Here is a 15,038-nt window from a genome sequence, read left to right as displayed (position 1 = left end):
TCTTTCAAGTAACTTAAGCCTGCTTACACGAGAAAAGAGAACTTACAGATTTACGCTTTGTTAATGTGAATCCCTTGCGATTGCAAAGTCTACACAGTCAAGCAATATTTGCTTGCCGGTGAATCTTTCATCACAAGCGATACACTAAGGAGGTTCGTCCTCATCTGTTTTAAGCTGATATTTAAGGATTTTAAAGCACACGAGGATTGCATGAAAGGCATAACTATGTAGGATGTATAGTGCACCCATAAATGTTTGCATGTGTTGTCACGTGTCGGTTCCCAAATTGAAACAATATGTTAACCAAAAAATCTGTACGTAAAAGAACAAAGAACCAACAAATGGTATACAATTGACAAATATATTACAACATTCACTAGGTTTACAAATCAATACAAATAACTACACAGCAATAACAACGGCAGCACACTAGAGAGTGGCAGTACAATATTCAATGGCAATAAATAATATGGTGGCAGTGATCAGTATCAAACATAAAATTACAGTGATGTGCTAGCAAAAGTCAGTGAGGATTATATAAATTCTCCGAGTGGTGACAGTGGTCAAGGTACTGTGAAAGAGGTCATTCTGTCATTCAACTTGTTTTATCTTAATTATTTTATCAGCTTCAATTATCAATTCATATTTTTCTTTCTCTGCCTAAAAATGTCAATCATTCTTTTTCTATCCCAGCTTCAATTTCTTAAAGCCGAAATTCTCTCCGAGATGAATTTCTCTTTCAAGTTCTAATTTCTTCCTAGCCAAAAACATCAGCGTTTTCTTCAAGAAAGGGCATAAATAATAAAAGTGATAATAATGTATATTTACCGGACGGGTTTATGTATATTCATCGATCGGCGACAGTGGTCAAGTTTCCGAGATGGGTTAGGCAGGGAATCTGGGATGATGTGCGATCCCCAAGGGAAAGCTTGTTCGGATGTGATGATACAAACGAAGGAATATTAAGCTGTATCAAGCTCTATTAATTTGTGTCATTTTTACAGCAAGTTTGGTTCGAGGACAATGACACAATTATGTAGTTGTGTGCCTTATCATAGCGGACTGTAAATAATTGAATCTAGGGCAGACAGAAACAGAACAGGTTATTCAATTCTTATTGTCAGTAAAGGCAAGGATAATGGGACTTAACCCCAAGATTGGAGGGCTCATCTGGTGTTTGATAAATCAACTATTTCTGAAAACTGGCCAACAATAGGACTGGAATATTTAGAACAAAACAGATCATATTGATTTCTTACCCACAAAGTCATCTCGAGGAAAGACGTCTGACATCACCACTACATGTAAGTAACAAATTCATCTCATCGTCGACATGTCTCAGCTTTAATCGAAAATATTTCAAATCATCTGATTATTTATGAATAAACTTTATTTCTGGATATGATTTCAGCCAATAACAGGATTGCTGGAATATTTAGAGCAAAACTTGTCATATTCTTTTCTCGCCCACGGATTCGTCTCCTTGAAAGCTGTGCTGACAGCTGAATACTGCAGCAGGGCCGACTTCAGCTTGGCTGCTGCTGGACCCTTGAACTGAACAAAGGATAGCTGCTCCCCTGCTGGACCCTTAGCAAACACGTAGTTGAAGCCCTTCAGAGGTCCATCAGTGAACTCTGCACTGTACTGTGGTAAGGGTACGCTAGCCTCTAATGTCGGTACGTCAACTGCTCTATTGACTTTAAACTCAGGGAACTTCTTGTTGGTAGCTTTCAGCTCTGCGGTATGTACAAAGTTGTTAAGATCGATGTTGTCATCAACTAAGAAAGCGACGTGCATGTTGTTGATGTAGGCAGGACTACTCCAATTGTATCTGGGGTTGAACTTGGGATCTGACAAAGATTTTCCTGCAGTATACTGCGCAATCTTTATTACGTGGTTATCAAACATGTTAAACTTAACATCCCTTCTGTCAGATCCTGCCAGAGTCAGATTTGGAACCCCTATACTCCTTGGATCCACTCCCCATGATGCCGCATCAAGAAGCTCTTTCTGGTAGAACATATTTTCAACGTCATCTCCTCGAAGGTCCACTTCCACTAGTGGTTTAGGAAGCACTTCTGAACCGAGGACCTGCCTGTAGAAGTTGACAGACTTCGAAAGATCATCTGTTCTTGTTGCAAACTCGAACATACCGTAGAGCTGTCCACTGACCCCAGCTGCTTTCTTCCATCTGTTGTCAGGGTGATTGTCCAAGAAGGCTGTGGTCACCCCCTGTTGTCGACAGTAATCACTGCCAAGATTGTACTTGAAAGTTCTTTTGAGTTGGTTCAGTTCCAGTTGCTCACCCCTCGGGCCTTTAAAGTATGCCATTGATAAACCATTAAAGTTTCCACTGTCATACGTAATACCAAGCTGGTTTTCGGGAACAGCTAGTCGCTCAGGCTCGTTGTGAACTGGTACTGGTCTGTTGACCTTGACCTGATCGAAACCAAGATCACGTGATCTTCTTTCTAGTACAGCAATGTAGTGGTTGAAATCGACGTCATCCTTGACCCAGAAACATACAAGTGGGGCCGCGATGTAGCACTGGCTGGTGCGACGGTCACGGATGTCAAAGACTTTCGATGATGATTTCTGCACAAACTCTACAAGTTGGATGATATCGTTGTCAAAGACGATGAAGTTACCGTGCACCTGCAGACACAAACGCATATTACGATTCATCGTAGGTCACCGATATAATCACTTCATATCATTATGTGTGGTTGACAGGCCTACCAAAACGCTAAATAAAAACCCTTATTAATTTACTTCAAATGTTCTCATAGTAGACATTGCGCATACATCGATCCCTGATCAACTTATCCCAATGATGTTAGGAATATGCTAAATTGAACACGCTGTTGAGCCTGTACCAGTCTCTGAACAGGCTGCACTTGTATTTCAGGCATGACATCTTTAGTACGACCAGACCTTGGTCATCTTCTGCCTTGCTAAAATTCAGCAATCTAATTCTTGAATGCTGGACTTCCTGATTGATAAGTAAAATGCGGGGGTAAGACATTTAGGCAAGAAGTAGGCATTCCAATGGGCACCGATTGTGCTCTCCTTCCTGCTGATCTGTTTCTTTATGGATGTGATTCGGAATTTCTGCTTGGATTGGCCAACTCAAAACAAGTTAATTTGGCCAAGAGGTTTAACTTAAGCTTTAGGTATATCGATGATCAGATATCGTTCAATCACAACCAAAAAGCCAATTCCCTTCCACTGATTTACCCACCTGAACTAGAAATAAAGGAGACCAGTGAGACGGCCTCATCTGGTTCATATTTAGATCTATGCATAAAGACAAAACACTCTCCAAGACTGTATGACAAGAGGGATGACTTCAACTTTTCCCTTGTCAACTTACCCTTCATATCGAGAGATACTTTTGAGATACAATCGTGCATGCTCTTTTTAGCAAGATTTCGAAGAGCGTCATCCAACTCTTGCTCAGAAATTGTTGATCAAGGTTACAACATTCAAGGCCTCAGTACAGCTTTCCAAAAGTTTTATGGTAGATATGTGGAGGACATTTCCAAATTTGACGCATCAGTGACAAAATGAATAGTAAAATTGACTCAGAGATTGCTTTTGGATGTGAAAAGGGTTTTGTCGCTTTATTTATTTGTTATCTCTGTGATTCTCTCGTATCTGGGTACTTAATCATATACTTACTGGCATGTCCAAGGGACGCAACTCTGCACAGCGATTTGCGGAACATGCGACAACTGGGCCACACGTGCCCCGGACAGACAAAGTGGTGTTGGGATGTCTTCTGTTACGCGTGCCAGTACTGTCATACTATTTCCCTATTTTCTAATACTGAACCCATGAGTAACGTTATTGCCGACATACCGACGCCATGAATACCCTTGCCTTCTATATACCAGCATAGTGTGTATATTTATCCTTACATAACGGCCTCATGAGTACCTTTATCCCATCTGTACTGACCTCGTGAGTACCGTTATCCCCTATATCTGGTACTCCTAGCTGGGCAGGGTTAACCCCTTGTGTTCTGGCGTCCAGGATCTCCTTCTGGAACATCCGGTAGTAGTGAGAATCTCCACTGAAGGTGAAGGCCAACTCTGGCACCAGCATCCCACCAAGAACCTGCGTGTAGAACTGCGTGGACGCCGTCAGGTTGTCCGTCGTCACGGAGATGTAGGCGATGCCATGGAGGGAGTTGAGGTTGCTGGACAGAGTGGGTTGCATGAGAGCAACGAACAGCAGCAATGTTGGTGTTGACAGAAGCATTGTTCTGGTTAATGTGGAGGAAATGGTTGCCAAATGGTTGCCAGTTGTATATAAGTTGGTCAAGTGACAAATATGGAGTTCTGTTGAGTCATTACATAGTTTGAGAACGTACCATATTTAAGAAGATAAGATAGTACGACTAACTGTCACACATGTGATGGTAACCATCAACCTGTAAGTTGTCCCAGTGACACATTATGCAATATGCTAGCGAGTTACGAAACAGTGTGGGAATGTGTCATATTTGAGGTGATAAGAGAGTAACAAAAACGGCCACACAGAGTCTCTGTGGCTATATTATATAATCTTAAATGTGAATAGGATATACATTTTACAACTTATATGACAATCGAAGGACGAGGTAGGTAATGGTAATTGTGTATTGATCGTATAAAGTTTGATGATAATTAGTGTGCGAGGCCACTTCCAGATTTTCAAAGTCAAAAACTTTGTAGAATATATTTGTATGAATGTTACTGCCAGAAGAGGGGGAAATTATTGTGGGTACCATTCTCTGCAGGGATTGATACCATACCTAAAATTTCAAACAAAATATGTTTCGCGCTTTTGGCACCATTGCGTCTTCACCACGATGTTTTCACACATTAACACATCGAGCCTTGCTTCAGGGGCGGATACAGTTTTACAAGGGTTCAGGGATGAGGAATACATATTTTCTCATTAATCTCTGTATGTCAGTTTTTCACTGACACTCATGGAGGCACAAGGAGATAAGGTATGCTGAGTGCACAAGAACTATTAGTCAATTAGATTTATAAATGACCCGGTATACAAATTATATACGATTTTTTACTTAGACTGTTCGGGATCGTTTATTACACAAACTGACCAATAACGATTTACTGTGCTGAATGTAGGTAATAAATGGAAACCACAACTATATAGAGCCAGGCCACAATGATATCATTTTGAGATATCAGCCAAAACAATTTTGATGTTTCAATGAAGCAAGTTTCAAATCCTTGGCAAGAAACTGATAACCTTTTATGTTTTGTAAATACAAGTGGATGGTCCTTTTTGGCATTACCGGTTTGACACTTTAAGGCTATGTGGGTCGGGGTTTGTGACAGTAATATCACTATTAGTGAAATCCTGAACCATATCGTTTGTTTGGTATAAGACAAAAACCCTTTGTACATGGGAATACAATCCCATTTTGTTTTTAAATTCTTGTTGTTGAGCTCAGAGAGGCTTCGTGGTATCCAAATATAGGCATATGAAACGAGCACTCACGAGTGCCTTGTGCAAGTTCTCATAATAGTACAAGAAACCACACACACGTGTGCATGCACATTCCGATGTTAGTGAAACAATCTTGACGTGACGTGAGATCCACTTCACCTCACCTCATCCCACTTTTGTGTTTACGATAGTATCCATGTCATGTCGTAGGTCGTAGGTCGTAGGTCATAAGTCAATGTGTGATCCCGTAATACGTCATCAGCACTGCTGTCAGAATACGACCTCATTCATGAAGAATGTGGTCGCCATGTTGTAAGGTCAAATCAATGTACCAACAAACACAAAATAAACCGAGTGTTACAAAGCAACAGGGATGTATTGATTATGTGTGTATAATACCGTGATATGACTAAACCTATTTGAAATCATAAATAGAGGATTCATCACTCGTGTTTTTTTAATATGGGAAATATCAACCGAGTCTTAGTTAATCGGTATTTGCCGAGCCTTTGGCGAGGCTAATACCGATCAACGGGACGAGGTTGATATTTCCCATATTAAAAAACACGAGTGATGAATTCTATTTATCATTTTCATATTTTTGCTTACCAATTAAGGAATAATTGCATTAAACATTAACATCAGCAACTTGTCGAAATCTTACGTATAGATCGTGCGTAGTGATACATGTTTTCCATAGCCGTGTAAACCAAAATTAACAACCTCTTAACTCCTTTATGGCATATTCCTTCCCTGAGAAAAAGAGTTCCTCGGATTATTTTAAACAAAATACTTGAACAGACTTTGCAGAATAATTGAAACTTTAATAACGGTAACAACAACGATTCTGTGTAATCTGATTATATCTCTGGTGTAACTTCACTTATAATATATAGCTTCAAATCAAACCGCTCTCTCACTTGAAGAATGTCTCGCGGCTGAGAGGTCAGAGTAGATGCACTAGTCGGTGTCACTATCACTTTCGATGACAATCCGGCGTCTTTTGACTGGGACCGGGCTTGGAGGTTTAACGAGATTAATCGTTATGTTTCCACCAGTAATGTTGCCAGCAAACATAGTGTTGACACCACCAGAAACATTTATTATTTGAGACCGCTGACTGTGTTGTCTACTGTCGATTTGGACATTACGCGAGGGGCCGCTCTACATGACGGGAGTTTCATCAACAAGCTGGGATGTCACAGTGTGGGATGGAGTGTTTCGTGAAATGATGTTGGATATTTGCTTGTGCTGCTCGTCTTAGTGATCTCTCGATGCTGCTCTGAAAACCTGTGAGACTGTTTGGTTCATAATTTTCCCCATTTGTTTTTCGAACACTAATGAAAAACTTGCAGAGAAGTGTGTCTAGTTCGTTTGGGACGACTTCGTGCATTTGGCGAAATTCATTTTGGACTTTTAGAAAGTTATCGAACAGTTTCAAATCGTACAAAGTTTTCTTGGCTGTGTTTTTGTTTTGATTGTCTAGGATCACACCATCGATCATGCCGTCCTCAACTGCCACAAATCTTCCTTGGGCATCTTTCGGCTTTGTGTTCGTCGACTACTTCGCCTTGCTCGACGATGGCGTTTCGATGATGAAACTTTGGCCACAGGGAAGTTTTGATAATCTGCCTTCATCACAGTCAAATTCAAATTCGGTACCATCAACCTGTAACCTGTAATATCCATTTGTCAACACAAATCACTGTAGCACTCCCCCTTTGATCTATTAAAACATTGTCTCCAACATAAAAGGTATCCATGTTGTTTGTAAACACCTACTCACGTGCGCCGGCGAAAAAAGTCCCACTTCCGGTTATCTAATTTGCATATCTAATTTGCATACTTATGTCATTGGGGTATGACATACATGTTTTTATGTCATAAGCTTACGTCATGGATAAATGCTTTAGTTAAATCATAATATCTAATATCTTGTGTGAACTTTAATCCTACGAAGAAACTAATGAGCATTTGCTTTTGAACCAGAATCTTTGCTGCTATTGGATCATTGATGTAAGGTTATAATGAATGTGCGAGTATTTGTTTCTCCAACAAAATCTGAAAATCACTATAAATAATTCATAGGAAACCAATATATGCAAGAAAGACAAGTGATAGACATACGCTGTGTTGGACACTGTTTATTATATATATATAGATAGAGAGGTCTCCTTGCATGTTTGTTTGTTTGTTATTTAACGCCACACTCAGGAATTGTCTAGCAGTATGACGGCGGTCTATAGAAATTCGAGACTGGACCAGACAATCCAGTTATTGACATGATAAGCATCAATCCACGCAATTGTGACTGATCATCAACCAAGTCAGCGAGCCTGACCACCCCCCGATCTTGTTAGTCGCCTCTTACGAAAAGCATGGGCTGCTGAAGACCTATTTTGCCGAGGATCTTCACGGGTTCCATGCATTTGCCAACTGAAAGGAAAATACCCCCGAGACTGTAAAACATATTTAATTGAATGCCCAGGCCACAATAGCTGTATCCTATATTTAGGAACTGCAGAAAAAACATTTTACGAATATCTTTTTGTTGTTGTCTGCTTTTTTATTGAATGATAACTAACTTTTCAGGAATGAGACAGTGTTCACTTCCTGTTTGTTCATTTAATTACAGCATTACAGCAGATTACAATAATAATAATGATAATAATAATAATAATAAGAAGAAGAAGAAGAAGAATTCCCTGTCTGGGCTGCGTGTAGAGAGGGCAAGGGCCTTGAGCTGATGATGAGCCTAACAAGGATCACCCAAACCCTCTTTGCTGCATTTAAAAAAAATAAATAATAATGATAATAATAATAATAGGCTTTTCAAATTGCACATACTTTCACACCACTCAGGGGCATGCTCAAAGCGCTATCGTTTACCCTGATCACTAGATCAATGTGCACTCAAGAATCATTCTCACCTCCCTGGGGAGTATACCCAAGCTGCCTGTTAGGCGCTAGGTTAACGACCATATTGCCATCTCATCCTACCTGCTGGGTGAACAGAGGCACATTTCGAACAGTCACTTGCCCAAGGAATGGCCACATGAGTTACATGTGCTTCAGACTATTAGCTAAACATGTGACAGACATAGGAACCGATCCTTTGAAGTAGGGTGGCATTGCTCTCCCAACCCCACAACGAGTTTCAATATTTGTACTCTATGCCATGGTTGAACATAGCATCTAGCTGTATATACTTTTCAAATAATTTGGGCCGGTTTCCATTTATCTCAAATAGAGGTTCATAATTTTTTTTAAAGGAATCTTTCAGAAGAAATCTTAGATTAAGAATGTATATGTTTAATTGAATAAAAAATACAGTACGATGGTGCCAGGATCAAAATATTTTAAATATGTTAATATGTCATTTATTAAAATTAATTTCACTCGTGACGCATTTTCTGTAATCACTCGTATCTCGTTGGTCACTTACTAAATCTCTCATTCTTCAGGCCGTTCCAACTCCCACTCCTACGCCTATGCATGTCATCTGTATAAATCATTGAAACTTGTTTTAAATCATATCGTGTGATAGACACTTCCGTGGTCCAAGTCACCCAAGAACTTTACCACCAACCAGTCACATATCTATACCATACGCGGGCGGGGCGATATCTCTCTTTCAACATGATGTTCTCGTCAACCGAACACCTCAGCTTATGTTGACTAAAGGGAGAAAACTCATCCAAGAGTGTGGGTCTCTCTCTTGCGGAATCAGTCCGAAGGTGAGGCACGGTGCGGAGTGTTTGGGCTACTGATCGGGCTATTGATCAGGCTGTTAACCACGGTCTATAACATTGATGTCTGAGTGTGGATGAGAATTACATTCAGCCACTCGCTTCAAAGGAACATTAAATTCTTATTGAAGCGCTCCTTAGAATTGAACATTAATTGACCCAGCTCATCTTTGGGATAAAGCAGCCCTGTAGTCAATGTACAAACACCCACATACCTTCAACAGGGCAGGCGTCACAGGTGTTGGTTTTCAATTGCTTTACGAGTCTCGCATAGTGTTTCATCCTGTTCTACGCGGTTACATTCCTGCTCATGCACTAGATATCACCATATCGACAAGCACAACTCAGCCTGGCTACATTCGAGGAGAGGAACACTACCGTCACATTCAAACAGCGTAGCCTGGGAGGCTGATCATTTGATATTCGCACAGGGCGTGTGTTGGTGTGGGTGTGGGTGCAGATGTGTGGTGGTTTTTGATGAGATGCGGGTTCGGGGATAATTAAAAATGCTGCCCCCAAAATGCTAGGAAATTTTGTCCTCAGTTTATACCAAATTATATTCATCGTCCACTGGACCTTATGTTTACTCTGAAATGTAACGTGCTGTATACGTAAGTCCAAATAAATGTGTGGCTCCTCCTTTCATAAAAAGGAATTGTATATCTTGAAGCTCTGGCTGAAAAACATAATACGTCTCAAATAAAGCTAACAGGCCTACCAACCAGAATATTAACTGGTTGGGCCATTATCTTACCTCCAAATAGTCAATATGTGCATACGAATGGGTGCGATGTCCCTTCCTCCATAAAAAGACCTTATCATTTGATATTCTTGGGGCCTGGGGTTTTGTATCGAGATTAGATATTTATTTCTGCTACAGATACTAAACCAGATATTTTTTATTTAAAACTATGAGCATGTTTTTTTTAAACAGAAAAACACCTTACAACAATAAAAAAATTGTGGCAAGCCATCTCTTTTTCCTTTCAACAGTCGATAAAATCCCAGGCACTCACCAAGAATATCAAACAGTCGATCCCTAACCTCAACATGTGACAGTAACGGACGTCAAGTACCTTAACCACTCCGATAAGCTGAGAGACATAATATTCAGCACAAAGCGAGAGCAAATAACAACCTTGAAATGGATGAATATGTTCTCAAAAGAAGCCGAATCCTATTTTATATAGGAGAGGAATATATATATGATCTGTGTGTGTGTGTGTGAGAGAGAGAGAGAGAGAGAGAGAGAGAGAGAGAGAGAGAGAGAGAGAGAGAGAGAGAGAGAGAGAGAGAGAGAGAGAGAGTCAAATTCAGTATGTGTTTATTTTCATTGTATAAACAGCTCACTTGGTTGTACTTTTATTTCATACCTGAGAGTCTGGACTTGAATTCAGTTTAATATCTATTTTGGTAAATTAAATAAAAGTTTATAAATATGTTTATAACTTAAACATGTCTGCCAGTTTCCAAATAACATATATCTGAATGTCAAATTGAATTTTTAATATTAAATATTGTGTTTACATTTCAGCCCATTTGCAAAATGTGTAATAGTTGTTTGTAATATACTAAGATACTAAAATGTGCCTAAGTAAAACCATTAAAACTATAAAACATTTTCCTACCTTAGATCAAGACTTAATATAGTTCGCGCTTTAGTGTTAAGATCACAATTGGTGCCCATGGGGATGCCTACCTCTTGCCTAAATGTCCTCAGATTTCACATAGAAGTCATCTATGAGGACGTTCTTCACATGACATTTGCTTTTACTTTTAATAAATTGTCCTGAATCTTTGACGACAGAGATGTAACTATATATAGGTCTCCAGGTATAGTGGACACTGTCCCATGGATCTGGAAATGAAGTGTTTCCTCAATTCTATTGTGTATTGTGTGTAAATTGACAGAATTGAACCTTTGTGTTTTTAGAGGCCACGTGGTATTAGTGTCTTCAGGTTTTAAAAAAACAAGCCAAAAGTTGAAAGTACCGATGCGTGGTTTTAGCAGATGTCTTTCTTAGTTAACACACTGGCCTTGCATGTTGCATTGTTTGATATGTCACTTACACCATGTTCTTTTTTCAATTAATTATAGGGTAATGGCCATGTTAGCTTGCAGAACTACAAATGTGTAGGAAAGAAAGACTTTGGATGGCAGCTGGCTGGGAAAAAATATCTGTTCCAATTCTGTTACCAATTTTGTTTACTTTCACCAATGATGATAAACTTTATGCGGCATCAATGTGTGCCGAAACGAATACACCAAGATTTTATTCAAGTTTAAACTCTTCAAATATTCACTACTTACTGTGTTCTATTATCTGTGTAGAGTATAGCTGACCCAATGTAACATACATTCACCATTCACATGTCATGTAAACATCTTTCAGATAAAGTTCAAGTTGAAGAACAAGTGAAATGTGTTTTTGATAAGTTATATGAACTTAATTCAAATAATGTTGTTGAGAGCTGAAATATGTATTATCTAAGGAATGAGACTACTTACCTTAAGCATGTATGTCTATGTATGTATTTATGACTGTTTTCAGACATAACCGACAAAGTAGAGCTCCATGCATGTGGGATACGCCTCTACATCTGGGAAGATGATGACGATCCGCTACTGGTTCACAATAAATATGCTCCAGATTGCGAATTCATGACACAAACATTTCCTGATACAGGCACCACCTAAACCAACGAAAACCCTCACTGTGAAATATCTCCATTATTCTGATTATGAAACACGTCTCGGGTCGTTTTACTCATGGCCCTTAAGTGTGTACCACAATCCCCTGAAATGATGGCAAGGTCTGGTTTCTTCTACACTGGATCGGGGGACAGAGCTCGATGCTTCCACTGTGGTGTAACCCTGAGAGACCCTTCCTCCGCCCACGCACAGGCCATTTGTACAGCAGTTCAATTGTAGATGTTGATGGAATGAAAACAGAAATAGAAGCTTTGAGCAACAACAAAGACAGAACAACCAATACAGGATTGGGGAGATTACGGGAAGCAATTTTCTGGAGGAAATGTGACCACTCCAGGGGCAGAGGTAGCATTTGGAATCCGTGGAATGTAACTATTGTTCAATATATCAAGTAATCCTTATATGATTAAATGAATTAGAAAAAAGTTTGTATATTGCGGATAGATTGATGATATAAATTGTATTTTCCAGATCCAGAATGCAGTTCTTCAGATTGTATGCTATACGTGTCTTGTGAAAAGTGTTGGAACGTTCGGAATCTACAGCATTGTGACATTTTAACTATTAGGCATTTGATTTACGAGCTTCAGATGAAATGACATGTCAGATTTTGTAATGCTTAGAGAGCCTTTAAAACTTGCCTAAATCTACTAGAACTGCATTTGTAAGGTTTAGATTTGGTCCTTCCGAGCAAAAACTAGAAAATATCTATTCTGTTTCACAAGTATTGCGAAATGAACGCAGCACACATCCCACAAATACATTGTACATGACATCAGTAACTCCCTTATCCAATGATGACTGTTGTTAAGGTAAATGTGTCCAATATTAACTTTGTTATGTTTTACGATTTTCAATTCAGACTATATCCAGACTGTAGCCAGTCGCGTGTAAGTTATTAGTTTTGTTTGTTTGGGGTTTCTTTTGGTTTCTTAATATATAACACTGACAAAAGTAGATGCAATACTATCTAATTTCCACCCGTTTAATACGATCTTGTACTTACTTAGATATGCATCTCAGCTATGAATAGGTGTTGCATTAATTACTTTATATATTTTGTTTGCATTTGTTAGCGTAGATTAACTCTGATCTTTGTGCAGCTGTCTCCTGTTATTGTCAGTATATCATGTCAAAAAGTATACATGTGGCTATAACAGGTGGAATTAACTGGAAATTATTTGTATATATAGCCATGCAATATATTTATTATTTCTGAAATATAAACGTGGTGTTTTTGTGTGTTTTGAGTTTCCATCGTTTTAGTTTTGTATGTGCCATTGTTTTCTTAAATTGGAAACAAATACACTTTATTTGGCAACCATTTGCTTTAACGAATGAAACAAAGATAGGTTCCAGTTAAACGGTTAAAATGCTTGTTTCTTCATATGTTACATGGTCTGTTCACAATCCCCAAAGACAACAACAGACATCCACCTGGCACAGCTCCAGGATTTGCACCCGGCACTAAAAGTGTTACTGAGAAACTGTGGTCATGTTGTCATGTCTTGTTGTCAAGGGTTACTTAACATGTCAAATGACCACTTGTCTCATAAACTACTGAAGTTAGCTTATCTAAGAGATACTTATCAAGAGTTATTTTGTCCAGAGAAGGGGCCTTTTGTGTGTAATAACGACCCCCCTTAATCTTTTTCCCGATGACATAAAGCAGCCCAAGTTTCTATCTCTTCCAGTTTGTGAACCCACTCCTCCGGGGGTACTATTGTGCTGGTCAGCGGCCTCCCGTCCACCTCCAAGGTAATCTCAGTATATGATATATGCCCTTTAACAACGACTGAACTTTAATGGACGTCAGTTCGTCTCCCTAGCTTATAAATAATGTTGCCAAAGAATAAAAAGTAGGGGATATAACTGAGAGAGATATTTTTAAATTTAATCGCTGCAATTTTTAATTAACCACTGTAGCATTCATCAAGCTCAACTTTTTCTGGTGATGTGGTCGATGGGCACTCACTAAAGCGATCACAATATGTGTCCTTGAATTTTGTCGGAGTATTCCTGACAGGTGCGCATATCGACAATATCTCACCTTTAACAAGTATTGTATAGTTATCTACTCGGTGTAAAACTTGTCCCGACGCTTTTGTTTCTGCATACACAAAATGTCATTACTATGGCGACATATTTCACATCATGGGCATATGGGTTGATGTATGTTTTCTTTTCCTTTCAGACAGACTCCTGGCACAGTTTTGAAGATGTTGTCGTGGTCAAAAGGAGATAGCTGTACCACACACAGAACAAACATCCTTGGATATATCTTGGCAGTCGTCACTGATGCTGTGCTGGGCTGAAAAACGTTTGTGATCCGTCACTGACGTTTGTGCTATGAGGACTTTGAAGATGTTGCCCATTACGTCCCAGCAATGCTATAATGTTGCAGTCGGTGCAGCTTCCATACTGTGGTGTAGCAATATAACTTTACACGCATATATAATGATTGGCACTTGGATTCGACAATAAAATGTTATCATGTTGTACCTATTGTGTCCCGAGTTACATTTCTTAATTAGAATCTTAAAATTTTAAGGCACACACAGTTCAATGTACATCTTCTCTCAGATGAGGTCGACCACATACCATTAAGATTTATTTCTAGGATGGGGGAGGCTCTGGAAGTCTGGAAGGGGCATACACTTTTTTTGGGGGGTGGATGGGGGTGGGAGAGAGAAACGGTCGACTATTCAACATCATGGCACAATTAAGATTTCAAGCAGATTAATGTCACTACATGTTGTGGGTAGTTGGACCACCGCACGGTGGGGTTTAACCCCATACCAAAGGAGATTGATGACGTCATGTATTTATGGATCGGTACAGGGAATATTCCAGATTATATTTAAATGACAATTATTATTGCGTTCATCAGCCCCCTCTGTACCTTACTTACAACATGCTATTTGAACAAACAATAACAGTATACAACTTCTAATTTCATACAGTTTATTCTCCCTGTACAAATGTAAAAAACGGTCGGAGGCCCATCACTCATCATATTCCCATGAAAATACATTCCTCAGATGAATCATCCTGACACGATCTCCCACCTTGTTCTGGCTGACTCTCTAAGTATACCTTCCGTCTTCTTA

At 39.3% G+C, this 15,038-nt stretch overlaps 1 protein-coding gene and 1 pseudogene across 1 annotated transcript; one reads left to right on the top strand and one right to left on the bottom strand.

The window, feature by feature from the left end:
- Positions 1-1,329: 1,329 nt before the first annotated feature.
- On the bottom strand, positions 1,330-4,314 carry LOC139452867 (uncharacterized). The gene is made up of 2 exons (XM_071234507.1): positions 3,961-4,314; positions 1,330-2,655 (listed from the first exon to the last, which is right to left on the bottom strand). The coding sequence occupies exons 1-2, from the start codon at positions 4,261-4,263 to the stop codon at positions 1,408-1,410; spliced, it is 1,551 nt and encodes a 516-aa protein (XP_071090608.1). The 5' UTR covers positions 4,264-4,314; the 3' UTR covers positions 1,330-1,407.
- Positions 4,315-6,968: 2,654 nt separating this feature from the next.
- On the top strand, positions 6,969-14,401 carry LOC139453005 (uncharacterized; annotated as a pseudogene).
- The last annotated feature ends 637 nt before the right edge of the window (positions 14,402-15,038 follow it).

Source organism: Haliotis cracherodii, unplaced genomic scaffold, assembly GCF_022045235.1.
Source record: "Haliotis cracherodii isolate W230 unplaced genomic scaffold, xgHalCrac1.p SCAF_9, whole genome shotgun sequence".
In the NCBI taxonomy this organism is placed as follows: Eukaryota; Metazoa; Mollusca; class Gastropoda; order Lepetellida; family Haliotidae; genus Haliotis; species Haliotis cracherodii.
The sequence above is the reverse complement of the archived record's forward strand: the minus strand, read 5'-3'. Positions and strand labels throughout refer to the sequence as shown.